Source organism: Delphinus delphis, chromosome 1 (genome assembly GCF_949987515.2).
Source record: "Delphinus delphis chromosome 1, mDelDel1.2, whole genome shotgun sequence".
Lineage (NCBI taxonomy): Eukaryota > Metazoa > Chordata > Mammalia > Artiodactyla > Delphinidae > Delphinus > Delphinus delphis.
Genome location: NC_082683.1, coordinates 17,292,857 through 17,308,555, shown reverse-complemented (window position 1 = coordinate 17,308,555; position 15,699 = coordinate 17,292,857). Strand labels below are relative to the sequence as shown.

Genomic DNA, 15,699 nt, shown 5'->3' with positions numbered 1-15,699 from the left:
CGCTCTATCCCTTGACCCCAGGTCTCACCCGCGGTGCCACGCCTGCCCCCCAGACCCAGAGATCCCAGCTCCTTTGGCATTCGGGGTCGAGGGAAAGGAAGTTGAGCCTCGCTCTGGTTGCGCGCGCCGCGCCCCCAGGCCCCTCGGCGCCCCCCCCACCGCCCCGCCCCGCCCCGCCCCGCTGCCGCCGCCGCCGCCGCCGCTGCTCACCTTCGCCGCGCGCCGCGGACACGCAGGTGGCAGCCGCCGCCGCGGCCGTGACGACCCAGAGCGCCGGAGGCAGGCGGCCCCGAGCGGGGGCCATGGCCGGGCCGGGCTGGCGGGGACGCCGCGCACCCTGGGCTCGGCCGCAGCGGCCCGCGCGTCGGCGCGCTCCCTGCTCACCCGCACACCCGGCTGCCGGGCGCACACACCGGCGCACACACCGGCGCACAAGCCGACTCGCAGCGCACACGCGGGCACCCGCGCCCGCCGCCGCCGCCGCCGCCCCGGGCGGGGGCCGGCCCGTCACGGCGCCGAGCCAATCAGCACCGAGGCGGGTGGGGGGGACACGGAGCCCGCACCGCGGACACCGACCCGTGGACACCGACCCGCGGACACCACAGACCGCCGCCCGTGCGCACGCTCGCCCTCGCCCGCCCGTACCTTCGGGGGCGGCGCGCGCCCCACGTCTGCACGTGGACTCAGCCACCGCGCACCCAGCCACGGTTCGGACGCCACGCGACACCGGGACCCACGGACCCACCCGGGGAGGCCCCGCGTGGACACACGCGGGCGCACTCTCTCTTACACACGTGACCCTCAGGCACACGCGTCCCCAGAAAGTGCCTCGTGGGGTGATGCATACACACTAGTTCACGGACAGAGGCTCAGAGGCAAACTCAGAAGCACTTTTACTTAAACGTTCTCTCCCCTCCCCCACCCCAATGACTGGGCACCCCGGGAGGCCTTAGAGTGCAGTGATCATGAGCTCAGGCTCAGGGACCAGACAGATGTTTCAGTGCTGGCCTTGGGCAAGTTTCTTAACCTCCCTGAGTCTCAACTTCCATGTCTGTAAAACAGGGACAAGGGTGTCTATGTCCTAGGGTGGTTTTGAGAACTATATTCAAGGACCCAGGTAAAGTGCCCGGCATACTGCCAGACACACAGCCAGTGGCCAGCTTGGATGACGGTGGTTACTATCCCCTGCTTTCCTCTCCCCTGACTTCATTCACTCCAATTCTGTTCCCAGGATTAGAGATCTCATCCTGGGGAGGCTGCAGGCTGTAGGGGGAGGACGGTGTCGTGGGGCTCCCTCCTGAAGCCTGACCTACCAGCCTCCAGCCTGGTGAGCACCTGGTGGGCCAAGCTGTCCAGGAAGCAGATAAGAGATCTGCAGCTCCTGGGGACTGGCTGGCAAGTGTGTGCCCACTGGGGCAAGTCTCACCGCTGCTCTGCCTTTCAGCTGGTGCAGACCACTGCTCAGCCCCTCTGAATACACTTCCACTCCTGTGCTCACTGGGGAAGAGTTAGACCAACGGCTGGAGGTTACATGGGATGATAAAGACCATTTGGGGAGTGTGTGCTGTGTACCAGACCCTGTTTTAGGTGCTTTATAAACTTGCGTTACTTTAAGCCTCACACAGCCCCGCAGGGGAGGTGCAGCTAAGGAGACTGAAGTGCAGAAAGGCCATCATTCGCGTTAGATCACACAGCTGGTTAAATGTTAGAGAGGTGCTCAGATCCAGATCCGCTGGACTCCAAAACCCACTTCTTTCCTGTGCGTCTTTCTTTGTTACAGAAAGGGGAAGACGGCTCGTATTAGGAGCCCTTTTCTAACAGCTCAGACCAACTGCCTCAAAGATGTAGTAAGCCCCCTGTTAGCCGAAGCGTTCAAACCGACACTAGCTCGAGACTGTTCAGGGACGCTGTGAGGGGGGCTGGGGTTCAGGGGAGCAGATTGGATTAGACCCGGAGAGGCAAACTCCAATGCCCATGTGAGACAGGCAGGCAGGCTAATGAAACCTGCCAAGGGAAGTGTTCCCAGCTCCAGTCAACGTTGCCCTGGGGGTATGAGCCCAATATTCTGCGTTTTCAAGAGAAGCTGTATATCTGGAATTTTTATGTGGTGTCTCTTAATATTTAAAGTTGGCAGCTAACGGAAACATTTTAATAACAAGTGTGTGCAAACCTGGAGAGAGGTGGCCACAGGCCTCTAGACCTTCCTTCTGAGCTTCTTTTAGACAGAAAAGTCCCTGGCTGGCACCTCGCTCCTGGGCCACTGGGGCAGTGGGCAAGGTAGGGCAGAAAGATGCAGACCGTGCAGTGTGCAGCACGGCACTCATGGGCATCCTGTACCCCGGCCAGGGCTCCCAGAAATGTTTGCTGGTGGAGGAAGCTTTGTTGGGGGCTGGGGTTCTGCATCCCCAGGTTGAGGTGGAGCCAACCAAACCTGGGTTTTGTCCATTTTGCAGGTGAGGAATCTGGGGAATCCTTGAAGGACTTGGTGGGCATGAGGGTCTCTGTCAGGGGCCTGCTCCATGTTCTGAATCCTCTTTGACAAAATAAGAAATTCATTTCACCAAACGTTCTGCGGGCTAAGAGTGGTTTGCTTTCAGTTGTATCTCTGCCCCTCTGATACTCCCAGGACACCCCAGCCCAGGTGCACCCTCTCCTGGGGTCTCTCCTCCCACCCCTTCCCCTTTGCTTGTCCGGGGTTTCCAAGTAGCAAGTTGCCAGCCTGCCAACGGGGAGGAAGAAGCCATTAGCACCCCCTGCCAGCTTCACTTCACTTCACTTCACTCACTGTGCACCTCCCAGGCTGGACTATGCATCCCTCTCTCATGGAATCCCTGCAACTTGGGGCTTTCACCCCTTTTTTTTTTTTTTTTTTGCGTTACGTGGGCCTCTCACTGTCGTGGCCTCTCCCGTTGCGGAGCACAGGCTCTGGACGCGCAGGCTCAGCGGCCATGGCTCATGGGCCCAGCCGCTCCGCAGCATGTGGGATCTTTCTGGACCGGGGCACGAACCCGTGTCCCCTGCATCAGCAGGCGGGCTCTCAACCACTGTGCCACCAGGGAAGCCCTCACCCCATTTTAAAGACAAGGAGAGTGAGGTTTGTGAGGGCTGACTGACGGAGTGGGAAACTCTGAGGCGCACGAGCGGGATCCGTGATGGTTGTGGAATGTGTCTCCTCTCCGGACTGGGTTCTGAAAGCCCACGGCAGGGTCCCGGCTGGGTCCTGTTGCATCCTTCTGGTGCACAGTAGGTGCTCTGGGGACGTTGGCTGAATGACCCAGCAAATCATGAGCAAACGGGCAGAAGCCCACACCCCGTTGACCCGGTGCTTGAGGCCGTCGCTGCTGGAAGGCCGTTTCTGGTTACAGAACACCTTGCTTTCTGGAGTGCTGCACAGCTGCTACATGAGCTTGACCTCAACTCTCCAGGGGGTGAATCTGAACAGCGCTCACGCCCTCCCATTGGCACACTGGCGCCTTGGGACCTTACTCTATGGAGCAAGGTGGAGGTGGGGCGGAAAGGGCTGGACTTGACCAAGCAGGGAGGCCACTGAGCCAGTCCTTTCCCACCTGAGGGCCCCTCCCTGACCCTTATCTTTTCCTTCTGGGAGTTGGAAGGGGGGTTGCAGGAACGTCTGACAAGCCCATTACATTCTCCATTTCCTGGGATAAATACTCTCCCAAGAGTATTTCTTCTCACTGTACCTTTCTGAGCCTCAGTTTCTCCAACTATGTGAGAATAACGAGAATAATGCATAATGACGATATGCCACCAACTCAGAGGATTGCTGTGAGGCTCATATGAGTTCACAGGTGCAAATGTGCTTGGATACCTAGAAAGACAGCTAGGATTGGAAGGCATTCTGTACTTTAAAGGAGGGGGCTGGAGCCTGGCTGTCCTGCACTCTGAGGGATGAGCTATGCAGGGCGTCACTTTGGGCACAGGTAGAAGAGGTGTCTGGCGGGAGGTGGGTGTGCGTGAGTGTGTGGGGTTGGGTTCAGTGGCCAGTGGTTAAACCCCGCTCATCCTTGAGCCACCCTAGCCCCTGCCCTGGATGTCTTATTGCCTCAAACTGTCCACTCAGGGCCTAGACTCCTGCAGAGAAACACCACTCCGCTGCCCCACCTCACCCTCCACCTGGCTCACTCTGTGAGGGGACCCGAGGGGGCGGGCATTCCTCACATTTGCATAGAAACCTCTTCTTCTCCCCCAGGCCTGGACGAGCCATTGGAGATCTTAGCCGGCTTCCTAACAGGAAACCCATGTTGCTTCCCCACTTAGGGCCTCAGTTTTCCCATCTGTGACGTGCCTGCTGTACCCATTTTCCCGAGTTGCAACGGGCATGAAGGGAGTGTGGAGCTGGCCCTCCACTGGGCTGGTGCTGGGGTTCCCAGGTCATAAGATAGTACCCTGCCTGTGATGTGCTCCCAGGCTGGAGGGGAGGCAGCACCCCAGGAACTAGTGAGGAAGTAGCTTACATTACATAGGAGAGATTCACCCGGACGACGGGGAAGGTGTTTAAACTTTGTACTTCTAGAGCCAGGGCAGGAGTGCCTAAGACAGCCCTGTCAGATAGAAATATAGCGTGCGCCACATATGTAACTTAATTTTTTTCTAGTAGCTATATTAAAAAGTAAAAACAGGTGGAATTAAGTGTAATAATATATTTGTTGAGTGCAATTGCTCAGTATGTAATATTAATTTTGTTAATCAATTCAGTAATTCAACAGCTATGTACTGAGCCCCTCCTGCAGGGCTGTGTCAGATGCTGGGGATAAGATGGGGGTGCCCCCCCGCACAGAGTGTCCGTCTAACGGGAGAGCAGATCATTAAATAGGCAATTACAAAACCCCCCTCCACATAAGGGACTATTTCAGGAACTGTAGGCACCAAAACTTAAAATAAAATTTACAACTTAAAATATTTCAAAAAAAAAGTCCTCTTGAAGCAGAAAATACCGAATGTAATTCAGCCCTTTCTCAGGGGCTCAGAGTCATTGCTGTGAACACAGAATCATTGAATCTCCATGTGGAAAAGGACCTAGAGATGAGTTAGTCAAGCCACTGCTTGCGGGACAGTAGGAGACAGAGGTGCCTTCAGGGCCACAGAGGTGGGTGGACCTATTTTCCCTTGTCCAATAAATGAGCCCGGGCTTCTCTGCTTAATGGCATCTCTGTCTCCTCCCTCACTCTCAGGGTGTCAGCTGCCTCTGCTCTCTGCCGTAGCGCTCCCACCTCTGAGAGTTGCCAACTGCCCCCTAAATTGCTGCTTCGAATCTATTGTGGACTTTAAAAAAATGAATATTTATTAGCATTGCATGTAAAGTAAGAGTCAACGGGTTCTAAGTGAGGGACTTTCGCGTGAGTAAAGAATATATGAGATTGGTGTCAGTGGTTGGGGCTGTTCAGAGGTCTCTTCCGCTTATTCCTGGCTGGTCTCTGGATGTTTATTCTCGGGTTGGAGGGTAAATGAGGTGTTGTTATAAATACATAAAAGGCTTATTAATGACCAGGCATGCACGGACTAATTGCTTCCTCCTGTTTGCATATAATCAATCACTTCCACAGTTTGGAACCACTGGCCAGCAGCAGAATGGAGCGGGAAGATGACAAGATTGGGACGGGCCTCAAAGGTCTGGGCTGCTCAATCCTTCATGCTCAAGTCTTTCCTGTCCTGAAAAAACAGGACCAACCCTTCCTTTATCCCTCATCCCCCTTGCCCATCCCTCTCTCCTCCCCTTCCCAGCAAACTTCTTGAAGGAATCATCTGTCCTCACGGACCTATTTTTTTCCTCTCTGTTTCTCTTTGTCCGTTATCACCTCCATGGTCCCCCAAACACCCCCTGCCCAGATCCACACTCCGTGATTCTCTGTCCCACGCCTGGTCCTTGTCCGACACCACCATCCACCCAGTTGTACGTGTCAGGAACCTGAGCTTCATCCGCCTTCCTCCTTCTCCATCAGCTGTGTACCCAGGACACCCCCGAGTCCTCTGATTTTACCACTCAAATGTATCTCGACTCCATCTGCCCCTCACTATGGCCAACAGCCAGGCCTGAACCCCATCAGCTCCAACCGCGACAACTGTGGGGGCCACATCGCTGGCCCCCATGCACACTCTCTAAGCCCCTTCAGTCGTGCACCACACTGCAGCCAGAAAGACTGGTCCGTGCAAAATATCATGGCCAGGCCCTGCCCCGTGCCCTCCCCTCCCCTGATTAGAACCTTTCCAGAGCCTTCCACTACTCTGCTAGATAAAGACCCCAATCCTTACCATGCCTGCAAGGCCCTGTCCAGGTGGTGTGGACTCTGTCACCTCTCCAGGCACCACCGCCTCCCTGTCTGCACTTCCTCGAATGTGCGGTGGTGGTGTGCCCTCCCATGCACAGCCTTTGCCTCTGCAACTCGGTCTTTATGACGCCCCCACGCCCCACCTCCAGTACCCCCTGCTCGTCCTCAGGGAAGCCATTCCTGAGCCCTGGCCCAAGTCAGCTCTCTTGCAGAACCTCCACACCCTGGCTCAGTTAGGAAACTCACCTGCACCTTCCTGTGAGAGCAGGGACCACCTCTGCTCTTGCTGGACTCCAAATCCTCAATGTCCAGTATGTGACCACCTCCGTAAGGATTTTTGCCTTGGTCCTGGCACCTTTTGGGGGCCTGGCCCAGACCTGGAAGGGGGGCTGGATTCTCTTTGCCACTACCTGCCTGTGTGACTCCAGGCAAATGACGTTACCTCTCTGGGGCGCTGCTCAGCGTGGGGGAGGCCTCCAGGGCCTCTCAACATCTAGGATGATGTGGCAGGGTATTCACTATTCTTATTAATCTTAATAACAGCCCTTGAAATAAGTTCTATTATTATCTACATTTTATAAATGAGGAGAATCAGGTGGGGGTGGCGGGGACATGATTTGTCCACGATGCCCCAGCTACAAAGCGGCAGACCCAGGATTCAAACCCAGATCTGTGGTTCCAGAGCCCGCGGGCTTCGTCTTGAGGCAGCTGGGAGAGGGGAGAGAGGGGGTACTCAGATGAGTGGGAGGTCCAGACTCAGGGTTGGTTGGCAGCGAGGGAGAGCAGATGCCATACTGGGCAACAATTTGTGGGTTATCCCTGGGGGCGTGCTGGCCCTTCCCTGAGCTGTGTGTCTTTGGGAGGTCACTTCACCCCTCTGAGCCTCAGGTCCCGGTCTGGAAAATGGGACACCACCGCCTGCTCTTTAAGGGGTGTGGTGATTAAAAGGGTGCCTGGCACACAGGAGGCCCTCAGGCATCACAGCCCACAGAACCCACTGTTCTCCGCCCGGCCCAGGACCTTCCTCAGGGAGGAGGGATCGGGCTGTGGCTCATCATCAGAAAGAGGAGCATTAATATCCCCGATATTAAAAAATAACCTTATCATCATTCTGCCTGTTGGGAGGAGATGAGCCCACATCAGCGCTCTGACAGATGGGAGCAGCTCTCTGTGTTTGCGGGTGTTTGCGGGAGAGAGTCAGACAGAGAAGGAGGGAGAGAGAGAGACTCAGAGAGACACACACACACAGAGACCCTGTGTGTGTGTGTGTGTGTGTGTGTGTGTGTGTGTGTGTGTGTGTGTGTGTGTGTAGGAGAATGAGAGTGTCTGGGTGACATGACTTGCCGGGGGTGGGTGTGAGTATGGGGCTAGGGGTGGGTGGGTAGTGATGGCCCCTCTCCAGAGCAGGGAATAGCTTTAGGAGGGTGACTTGGTAATACCCAATATTGAATGTATTGAAATGCTAAGCAGCTCTAAAGATCTGTGTCTGATGTTCATTAAGGCTGCTGAGGCAGAGGGTGTGACGGGAGGGGCAGGGGCTCCCTCACTGCCTGGGAAGGTCTGATTACAGGAGGCCGAGCCAGGGTCGTGACCAGCCCCGAGGCCACTCTCACCCGCACCACGGCCGCCACCACCACTGCCTTCACCACCGTCACCGCAGCACAGGGGCAGCCCTGGCCCTAGGTTGCTTGGCCACTGAGCAGCCTCATCGCTGCTCCTCCAAACTGAAGGGTGCCCCGCGGTGCTGCACCAGGCCTCCTTCCTGGGCCCACGTGCTCCTCTGTCATGCGGGCAAGGAACCTGGTGCACTTTCATCCCATTCTCTCCACCCAATTTTCTGAGGCCCAGAAGTGTTAGGATGGGGAGTGCTGTGCTGCATGCTGGAGGGGGGTGCACACCAACGGGGCTGCGGGAACTGATTGTCTGCCAGTACAGAGAGACCTAGAATAGATCCTTTCATGGCCACGGTGGCAACACCGACAAGCTACTGAAGAGCCCAAAGGAGGGAGAGCTAAACAGGGTGGTAATGATGTGCATGTGGGGAGGAGGCGGGGAGGCGTCACAGGCCCAGAGAAGGCAAATGATTTCCCCAAGGTCACACAGCCAGCAGCAAATCTGGGACCAGAACCCAATCTCCTGGCTCTTTGTCCAGTGCTATGGCCCTCACAGGAGGCCATCTCACCACAGAGCAGCCAGGACATGGAGAGCGGACCAGGCCGTGGGTTTGCTCACATGCCAGCCTCAGGGAGAGGTGGGGTGGATCTCTGTGCTGCTTCCCAGTGGCAGGGAAACGAGCAGCCAGAAGGGGTCGCCATCTACGCGGTGCCAGCTGGGGGCTGGATGCTTTGCAGTCCCCTCTCCAGTCGCCCCACACCGAGCTTGCAGGGGTATCATACCATTTACTTTAGGCTCCCTGGAGGCTCGGAGAGGGAGAGCAAGCTGTCCAAGGTCACCCAGCCAGGAAGTAGCCGAAATGAGATGTGAACCCAAGGATATCTGACGCTCAAACCAGTGTATGTCACTCTCGGCCAGATGACTCCCTGGGGCGGGGTTCTTGGGAAGGAGACAGAGTGTAACTCGGAAGCTGGAGACCCATCTGTGTCTGGGGTCACTTAGAAGGAGCTCCCAAGGGTCCAGTTTAGTTTGTAATTGTCCCAGATGCAGATTTACTCCCTGGGATGTGACTGGAAGAGGGGGTAAGAGCCCAGGGCTGCCGGAGGCCCAGGCTGTTTGAATTCTGGCCAAGCTGTTCCCGACCCTGGCCCAAGGTCATTTGTTCCGGGAAGAAAGACAGCTTCTCAGCCCTGTGCGCCCTGCCCTCCCTGCTCTGAGCTGGGAGCTGGGGGACGCTGAAGGACAATGTTCTTGGTGAAAGCAGATTACCCAGTGAGGGGCCGGCTGGGCGGATGGCACTGTGGTGACAGGTCCATCAGGGCCTCTCCAGGGGGATATTTCCTGGGGCTGCCGGTAACAGGCCTGGGCTGCGGAAGGAGTGCTGATGAGGGGGAGACAGCCTGGTCCCTCGCCTGGAGACAGCGATGGGCAAGGGCTCAGCCTCTCTGAGCCTCCTCCCCAGACGCCCAAGGAATCGCCCAGCCACCATCCCTGTTCTGGTTTGGGACCACCCAGTGAATCCATCCCCCTCTTTAACTCCATCACCTCCCTCTCTCCTTGCCACTCCTCCAGTCCCGCTTCCACCTGCTGGCAGGGTAATCTTTCTAAAGTGCGACACTCCCCTGCTTACCGCCTGCAGCCATCCCACTGCCCCAGGAGAAAGCCCTGGCTCCTTGGGCTGAGCAGCGAAGCCCTTCGCGGCCTGGCTTCTGCTCTTTGTGGCCACACCCTGCACTCTTCTCCTATCTGCACTGGGCCTTGCACACGCCTCTGTCTCCTAACACCCACCCCTCGCCCTGCCACTTCCCCAGGGGCCTAATTCTTCTTCTCCAAGTCGGTCTCAGCTTGGACATCGCCTCCTTCTTGAAGCCTTCTCTGAACTGAAGCCCAGAAGTCTGCGTTAGGTGCCCCCCTCCCAGTGTCCCTGGCACTCACCCGTTAATCATCCTCATCATCCTAACAGCTCACTGGGGTAAATTCTCAAGCTGTGCAGGGTGTGCACTAAGTGTTGTGTCCATGTTGCCTCGTTCCATCCTGGCACCCAGCGGAGTGTGGTAGATGCCTGTTTGTCTGTCTCATCCACCTTATGGTCACCCACTTTATAAAGGAGGAAATGGGGGCTCCAGGTGGGAATGATGTGCTCAAAGGTACCAGCTGGTAAGTGGCTGCTGTGAGCCAAGAATTCAAGGATCCTGATCACCTACGTTCTATCCCACATCCTACCCTCGGTAGCTCGGCTTCTGGGGGCTGGTCCTGAGCTCTAGCTGGAAGTAGCCCTGGTAAGTCAGACTGTAGCCAGGGCCACCCCTCCCAGCAGCCCTGGGCTTCTGGGCCCTGACAGATCTGAGCAGCTTCTAGCTGGCGGCAGGAAGGGGCCGCTCTTCCCAGTGCGGCCGGGAATTCACAGCCCGCTCCTCGGACTCTCTCAGCTCCATTTCTGCAACCCCTCAGCTGACTCTGGAGTTCCTGACCTCACCCAGCTGTGACCTCCTGGCTTCCAGATCGGATCTCGTCTCCCGCTTGGCCCGGATCCCCATCTCCACACTCAGATCTGCCTCTGGCCCAGCCCACCTCCAGCCGGCTGGCTCTGCGCCAGCAGCTGGGGGTCCCACCCAAGGCCCTGCCCCGCCACCGCTGTCAGTCTGGCTTTGAACCCCAACGTGGGAGCTCAGCGCTCTGACCCCACCTCCCCTCCCCACCACTGCCGAGGGGCTGGGGTGCTGGCGATGATGAAGTCGTCTCCGAAGGAGGAAGCTAAAGGTGTCACGAGCCCGTGAAATCCCGGATGACAGCCGTGACCACTGTGGCCGTTAAACACAGAGCTTTAACGCCCCCGAAATACACCTGGGGCACTTGTCAGCAGCTGCTGCTCGTCACACGTGCACATGCGAGCCGTGCACACGTGTGCAAATGCGTGCACGCACACAGGCTCAGCGAGCAGCCCAGAAGGGTAGGATAGGGAACCCCGGCAGATGGTTTCAGCAGTCCCCTTGCCTCAGGATGGGGAGAAAGGGGTGCAGGGTGGGTCCCAGGCAGCTTTCCATAGTCTGCATCCCTCGTGGTCTCTTCCTCTTTCAGATAGCACTTTATATTTGCATAGCACTCCCTCATCCCCTGCATCCTTCTGAAACGGCTTTGATGTGGGTCAGATGCGATCTAATATCCCCCCCTCCCCCCGCTTGTCCCACAGCACAGCCTCCGAACACGCAGCACAGTGCCCGGCACACGGCAGGCACCGGGAGATGTGTGCTGGCTGAATGCATTCAGTTGCTGCAGCCATCAGGGAGATTCCTAACCGAGACCCTATTGCGCTTGGTCTGAGGCTCATTTGGTTGAGTTGAAAGCCCTGGATGGGGAGTCTGGGCTCTGAGTTCTGGCCTTGACGCTAACTCCTGTGTGACCTTGGCTTCTTGTATGACCAAGGCGTCCCCCTTTTTGGTGTCAGTTTCCTTTTCTGAAAAGTCCTTGTCCTGCCCTGGTCATCGGAGCATCCGTGATGGTTGTCTGAATCACGTGGTGAGTACTGGCTGGCCTGTGGCCCCTGCAGCCTGGCCTCAGGGCCGAGGAGGCTCTCTGAGGGGTGTTTCCTCTGTTCACAATCATCTTTGTTCACGTAGTGCTAAGTACACTGCACGTAGTAGATACTCAGGGAAGTCTGGCTAGTCTGAACTCAGCCACCAACTCCTGTAAGAGTGAATTTTTAAGAAGCGTTCAGAAATCCCTTCTTCTGTGTCAATTCCCCACACAGAGAGTTCTGTGGCCTGGCTCTTGCTTACCTCTTCAGCCGCAGGTCTCACCACTCCTCTGTCCCCACACTAAGCAATAACCACACTGAACTTCAGTTTCCGAGTCTGCCGTGGCTCCCCTGCGCCCCTCTGCCAGTCCCTCGGCTGGCACACTCCTCTTCCCCTTGCCCTATCCCTTCGCCTGGTGAACTCAACTTCAAACTACTCAAACTTCAGGTGTCCAAAACGCCTTCCCTGGTTCCCCGCCCTGGGTGGCTGCGTCCTCAGGCTGCTCAGCCTCCTGAACTTTTGCCATCACAGAACTCATCTCTGTGACATGTCCATGCTGGGCGCCTTCTCCAGCCACCTTGAACTTGGGAGAGCTGGGGTGGTGTCCTCTCCAAGGGAAACTCAGGGTTGGGGGGGTTCTGGCATACACCCATGTCCCCCCACTGGTTCCCACTGCATGATTTGAGTGCCCTCCTGGCTCTTCAGGCAGCCGAGGGCCTGCCACATGTGGCCATTTCTGGGGCCAAGACCCCTCCACGGGACTGCTTGCCCAGTGGGCTCCACCCCTATGCCAGAGCTACACTCAGCTGGGGACTGTCCTCTACAGTGCCAGGCACAGGGCCGGTGCCCAAATGGCAGCCATGCCCTCCTGGGTGCCTTTTCCAAACACAGCGGGCCCGTCTCACATTCTCAAGGGCCTCGGGGCTCAATCTTCCCATCTCAGTCTCATGACTTTTGCCCTTTGCCGGGATCATCTTTCAGCCATAACGGGAAGAAGAGTCCAAGGACTTTTCAAGTTCCTGAGCAGAGAACTTCCTGTCCTTGCCGGTGGTAGCTTGTGACAAGACCAAACTCAAAGGATTATCTGCAGTGGGAAAGGTCAGACTGGTGGGGGGACAGCAATGGTGGAAAAGCAGGCAGGCCCGGCGGGCAGGGAGGGCGCTCCAGGCAGGCGGCGGGAATAGCGAGGGGCCCGCAGACACCTCGCGTCACAAGGGCAGGTGGAAGGCTGCCGGGGAAACTGAAGTGCAGGCCACCGGCGAAGGGCAGGCTCGGGACAGAGCTCCAGACCCTGGGATTGGGGACGCAGGAGGGCCAGCAGAGGAGGGTGTGGGAGAGCCGCTGGGGAGGAGCCTGAGCTGCTTAACAACTCTGTAAAATGGGGATAATCCCAGCAGCTTCGTCCCAGGGTTGTTCTGAGGATGGAACGAGTGGACGTAGACACAGCTCTGAGAGGCAGGCCTGGTGCGTAAGTTGGTGAAGATGCTGGTTGACTACCCACGCTTTTGCTCTTACTGTTGAAGTGATGGTGGTTATTTATTGAGCAGTGTGCTGGCCCTAGTCACGTGATGGCTCATTTCATCCTTGCCACACCGTGTGGGTAAATACTCTCACCCCGGGCCGTGGAGGAAACCCCGAGGGGTGGAGTCAGCTGCCAGGGAGCAGCAGAGGGACGGGGCCCTGGAAGAAGAATCTGTGCAGAGCCCGCATCACACCTCCTCCCAGGGCCTCAGGATCTCCATCCAGGACTCCTTCCTCTGTTTCTTGCTGCCTCTCCACAAGTCCATGGCAGGCTGATCCCCTGGGGAGAGGTGGGGAGCTTATGGGGCAGTGGGATCTCAGCCTGGTGAGGCTGGCGGCTGACCCAGGGAGCCCCCAGGGGGGACCATGTGACAGGGCATGTCTGGGGGTGGCCTGGCAGGGTGGGGCCCCCACTCCAGGCCCGGGGATGGTGGCCCTGCCCAAACCCTCTGCCCAGCCCTCATTTCCAACAGAGACTCATTTAAGAGCAATGACCAGCTTGCTAGGGGACTTCAAAGATAGTATTTGATGTGTTTTAGCAGCTTCAGCAAAACTCTAATTTGAATTTCAGGCGCTGGTGTGTGATTTCCTTGGTGACAGCTCCGAGGGAGGCTTGGGCTCGGCTGTCATCCAGCAGCGGGGCCTCTCGCTGGCTGCCGCTGCCGCCACCCACATTCCCGGGGAGGAGAAACAGGAGGCTGAGAGGAGCCGGGGCTCCACTGAAGCTCAGGGAGGAGAAGAATAAACAAGTGACAGGGAGAGAGGGGAAGGGGGTGGCGAGAGCAGATGCAGAGGAGCAGAGACGGGGGAGGAGAAGGGGGGAGAGGAAGAGGAGGCTGGAGAGGATGAGGCTGAGGCCAGAGACCTCGGGAGAGACAGAGCCCCAGAGATCAACCCTGAAAGGTGGGGAAAGAGAGGAAGACCCAGAGGGAACAAGGCGAGAGAAGGAGAGAGGGAGAGTCAGAAAGGGGCAGAGAAACAGGCTGAGGGAGCCAGCGAGAGCCTCACACTGAGCCCAAGGACGGAGGTGGAGACAGAGATGCAAGGACAGGGGAGGGCAGGAAAGAGACGGGGAGGGCAGGATGAACAGACACATGAGAGCGCTGGGACGATGCTCGTTCACGAAGCGCCCAGGGCCAGGCCCGGGGCCCTGGGGTCCCAGCAAACACGTGGGGTGCCGGATCCCGGGTGTGGGGAGGGGCGTAGCTCAGGGCACTGGGTGGGGCAGGAGAAGAAAGTTCTCCCTCCCCCTCACACCTTAGCTGAGCTGAGGGAGCTAAGTCCTGTGTCTCCCCATCCCAGAGTCCTGCTGTGAACCCATCCTCCCTCCACTGCCCCGACCCCCAGCAAAAGGGCAGCTTGCAAGCAGGAATGATCATGCCTAATGCCAAGGCAGTGTGTGTGTCCCAGGGAGATCGTGGTCCCCTCTACCCCAACAAACACAAACTCGCACATACGCATGATGGCCGGGAAGGAGAGGGAAAGGGAGACGCAGAATGAGAGAGGGTTCAAGGCGCAAGGAAAAGAGTCCCTTCATTTCTCTGAGCCTCAGTTTCCTCCTGTGGGAAAAATCAGGATCAGAATATCACACATCCCCCCGGGCTCTTGGGAGGGTAAATGCGATAATTCATGTAAAGGGTTTAGCCCGGCACCTGGCTCAATTGAAGGGACACACACTCAGAAATGGAACCCGGGTCCTGAGATCTATTTTCCCCATGACATCACCCCCTCCTGGGGACGAGGAAGGCAGTGCCCTTCTCCCCTCCGTCCTCTCTTCCCATGCCGGGCAGAGAGAAGCCTTACAGGGCTGCATGTACCTTCAAGCCCTCGTAGGACTCCCCCAGCCTCAGAGGGAGCTCTTGGTGTCACAGGCCCTATAGCTGCTGTCCAGACTGGCTCTCAGCAGGTGGGGAGGGATGGGGAGAGAGAAGGCAGCCCACAGACCCAGGCGGGGGCCACAGCTCTCCTGGATGCGTGAGAGCAGAGGCTGGGGGTCAGGACAAGGTGAGAACTCCAGCCCAGCACCGTCCAATATGGCAGCCACTAGTCCCACGTGGCTACTGATCACTTGAAAAGTAGATAGTCTGAACTGAGATGATTTAGTACGAAAAAAATGTCAAATATCTCATTAGTATTTTTATGTTGATTACACATTAAGATGAAAATAATTTGGATGTATTGGGTTAAATAAAATATATTGTTAAATTAATTTCACCTGTTTTTTTCTTATCCTTTTCACATGGCTGATAGAAAATTTTAAATGACACTTGTGGCTTGTATCGTATTTCTATTGGTTTCAGAACATCTGAGCTGGAAGAACCACTAGACATCCTAGAAGGGAAGGGACTTGCTCCAGGTCACACAGCCAGAAAGGAGGGTCCAGAAGATGAAACTTAGGTCTCAGGGACAGAATTGGAAAGACAAACACTAGTCTCCTCTGTTGTTACCTGGGCCACTGGACGGGATGAGAAGGCAAAGCTTCCGAGAGTTCTAACAACTGCGAGCTGGATTAGCAGCTTGAAAATGCTCCTACTACGTCCATCAGAAGACCTTGACGTGAGGCTCTCACCAAGGATGGGGACTAGAGAATTAATGACGCCACAGCCACTGAAGGGTGTGCTCATTTAAAGAGGTGGGAAAAAAAGGCAAAGCTGAACTCTGGGCAGTTGTGAAGGCTGCAGTCTTTACGTGTTTAATAAAAGGCAGAGTGGAGGTACTGCAAATAGGACCTGCTCTGGGCCTCAGGCCCCCAGGGACCCAGC

General features: G+C 56.9%; 1 protein-coding gene across 1 annotated transcript in view; it reads right to left on the bottom strand.

Annotated features, from left to right (window-relative positions):
• EPHA8 (EPH receptor A8) overlaps window positions 1-304 on the bottom strand; it is a 34,200-nt gene extending 33,896 nt beyond the window's left edge. The window contains exon 1 of the mRNA XM_059996861.1: window positions 211-304. Coding sequence (XP_059852844.1) covers window positions 211-304 — 94 coding nt within the window. The remainder of the gene's footprint in view (window positions 1-210) is intronic.
• Between the last annotated feature and the right edge of the window lie 15,395 nt (window positions 305-15,699).